The sequence below is a fragment of the Chenopodium album genome, chromosome 22, assembly GCF_948465745.1.
Source record: "Chenopodium album chromosome 22, dcCheAlbu1.1, whole genome shotgun sequence".
Classification (NCBI taxonomy): domain Eukaryota; kingdom Viridiplantae; phylum Streptophyta; class Magnoliopsida; order Caryophyllales; family Amaranthaceae; genus Chenopodium; species Chenopodium album.
The window spans coordinates 19712866-19715106 of NC_137855.1; the positions used below are offsets into that span (position 1 = coordinate 19712866).

General features: G+C 32.3%; 1 protein-coding gene across 1 annotated transcript; it reads left to right on the forward strand.

Annotated features, from left to right (window-relative positions):
• The first annotated feature begins 844 nt into the window (after positions 1-844).
• On the forward strand, positions 845-1999 carry LOC145604064 (uncharacterized). The gene has a single exon (XM_081660015.1). The coding sequence runs from the start codon at positions 845-847 to the stop codon at positions 1997-1999; it is 1155 nt and encodes a 384-aa protein (XP_081516141.1).
• The last annotated feature ends 242 nt before the right edge of the window (positions 2000-2241 follow it).

The following is a 2241-nucleotide window of genomic DNA, read 5'->3' on the forward strand; positions in this document are numbered from 1 at the left end:
ATCAGAGTGTCGTAGAACCATTTAATTATATGGTCTAACTGTTAATTTATGAAGTACTACTTGTTTTTGAGAAAGAATTTTTCAATATATCTTTGCATGCATGTATGATATTTTGCATTATAATATGATATAGAAGGCTATTTTTTCATGTTAGTCGTTATGCCAACAAAAAATACAATACAGAGTAGTAGTTGTATATTGTTGTTGTCAGGGATAATCATAAATTAGAGCTTAGATATAAGGATATGCATAACCTTTATTTAAAATAAGTAACTTTTTGTTAGCTTAGGTTTGATCTAATAGATTCTTAACTGATGACAAGTAACTTTTTGTTTTGTTTGATAAAAGAGCTTAATCAAATAATGTCATCTACAACATCCCACGAGATTAGTACCAAGGAATCTACATCTTATTATTGACAATTTAGTTTTAAAATATTGAAGCATATTTAAAGCAATTAAGTGGTAAAAAATTCTTTCTAGTACCAATTCCATCCTTCTTTTTATCTTATACAATATATCAATATTGTTATTTAATTAGTTTAACCATCTAAATTTATTCCTTACATTAGAAAATCTAGAATTGAAATCACGTTAATCTGCTTACTTTCTTTTAAACTAATTCTACATGTATAGGATACCATGTAACTGTAGTTTATACAGAATTAACATAATTTTGTTATATGTAAAATAGTTCATTCTCCTCCATACTTTTTTCATTTTCCCGCTTTTAATTCTTTTTTAATTTAATACATCATATATAAATTCATATTTACACATAAATCTGCTAAATAAATCATTATAATTTTCTTATTTGTAACCTTTTCTTTTTATTGTGTTTAAGAATGAATATGGATCGAAGTTGGATGAATCATAATGGTGTAAACGATAGACAAAAACCGGAGTACATAGCTGGTGTTAATGAATTTCTACAATATGCTTTTAGGGGGAAAAGTAGCGAAATAATGCTGAAATGTCCTTGTCTTAACTGTCGGCTGGTTTTGTCTCAAAATCTTAAAAATATGCAATGTCACTTACTAGTATATGGCATCGATCATACTTACAACCCATGGGTGAGTCACGGAGAGAGTGTAGAGCAAATTGATAATAATGAAGAACAATATACAGAGGAGGTTTCAGATAATGAGAATGATGAAATGCCTTTTGATGACATGGCCCCGTTTGTTTTTGATGCAACAAATGCGTGGAATTCTATAAACTCTACATATATTAATGAAAATGAGAGAACTACAAATTTAGAATCAAATAATGGCACTAGTGAAACACCTATGTTCCTCCAAAAATTAATGGAGGATATGGAGGCTGATTTGTATCCAGGGTGTAAAACATATAAGAGATTGGAGTTTACTATATCATTGTTGCACATTAAAGTTAGTAACAACTGGAGTGACAAGTCTTTTTCAATGTTATTGAATGCGTTACATAGGGCATTTAATTATGATAATAATTTGCCTTCAAGCTCCTATGAAGCAAAAAAATATACAAAAGCGCTAGGCTTAGACTATGTTAAGATTGATGCATGTGTCAACCATTGTGTTTTATTTCGAAAAGAGTATGCAAATGAAGTTAATTGTCCTAAGTGCTCAGCACCTAGATGGAAGCAGGATGTATGTGAAGATGATGAGAATTCAGATGAGGTTGTGGGTGTCAAGAGAAAAACACGAGTACCTCAATTAGTATTACATCATTTTCCACTTATTCCAAGGCTCCAAAGGATGTTCATGTGCTCCAAGCTAGCAATGCATATGAAGTGGTATAAGAAAGAACATTCGGGTGATGATGATGACGGCATTATGAGACACCCTAGAGATTCGAAATCGTGGAAGTCTTTAGATGAGCTATATCCTGAATTTTCTGCTGATGCACGTAATGTACGCTTGGCTTTAGCTAGTAGTGATGGGTTTAATCCAGGGGCAAACATGAGTAGTAGATATAGCATATGGCCTGTGATGTTAGTACCTTATAATTTACCTCCCTAGATGTGCATGAAAAGTGACAACATGATGTTGTCATTATTAATTCCCGGTCCTAAATCTCCTGGTAATGACATAGATGTATTTCTACAACCTCTAATAGATGAGTTGAAGGAATTATGGGAGAGTGGGGTACAAACTTTTGATGCACACACTAAGGAGACATTTAATATGCGAGCTGTGTTAATGTGGACAATTAGTGATTTTTGGGCATATGCTAATCTGTCTGGCTGGAGCACTAAAGGGGC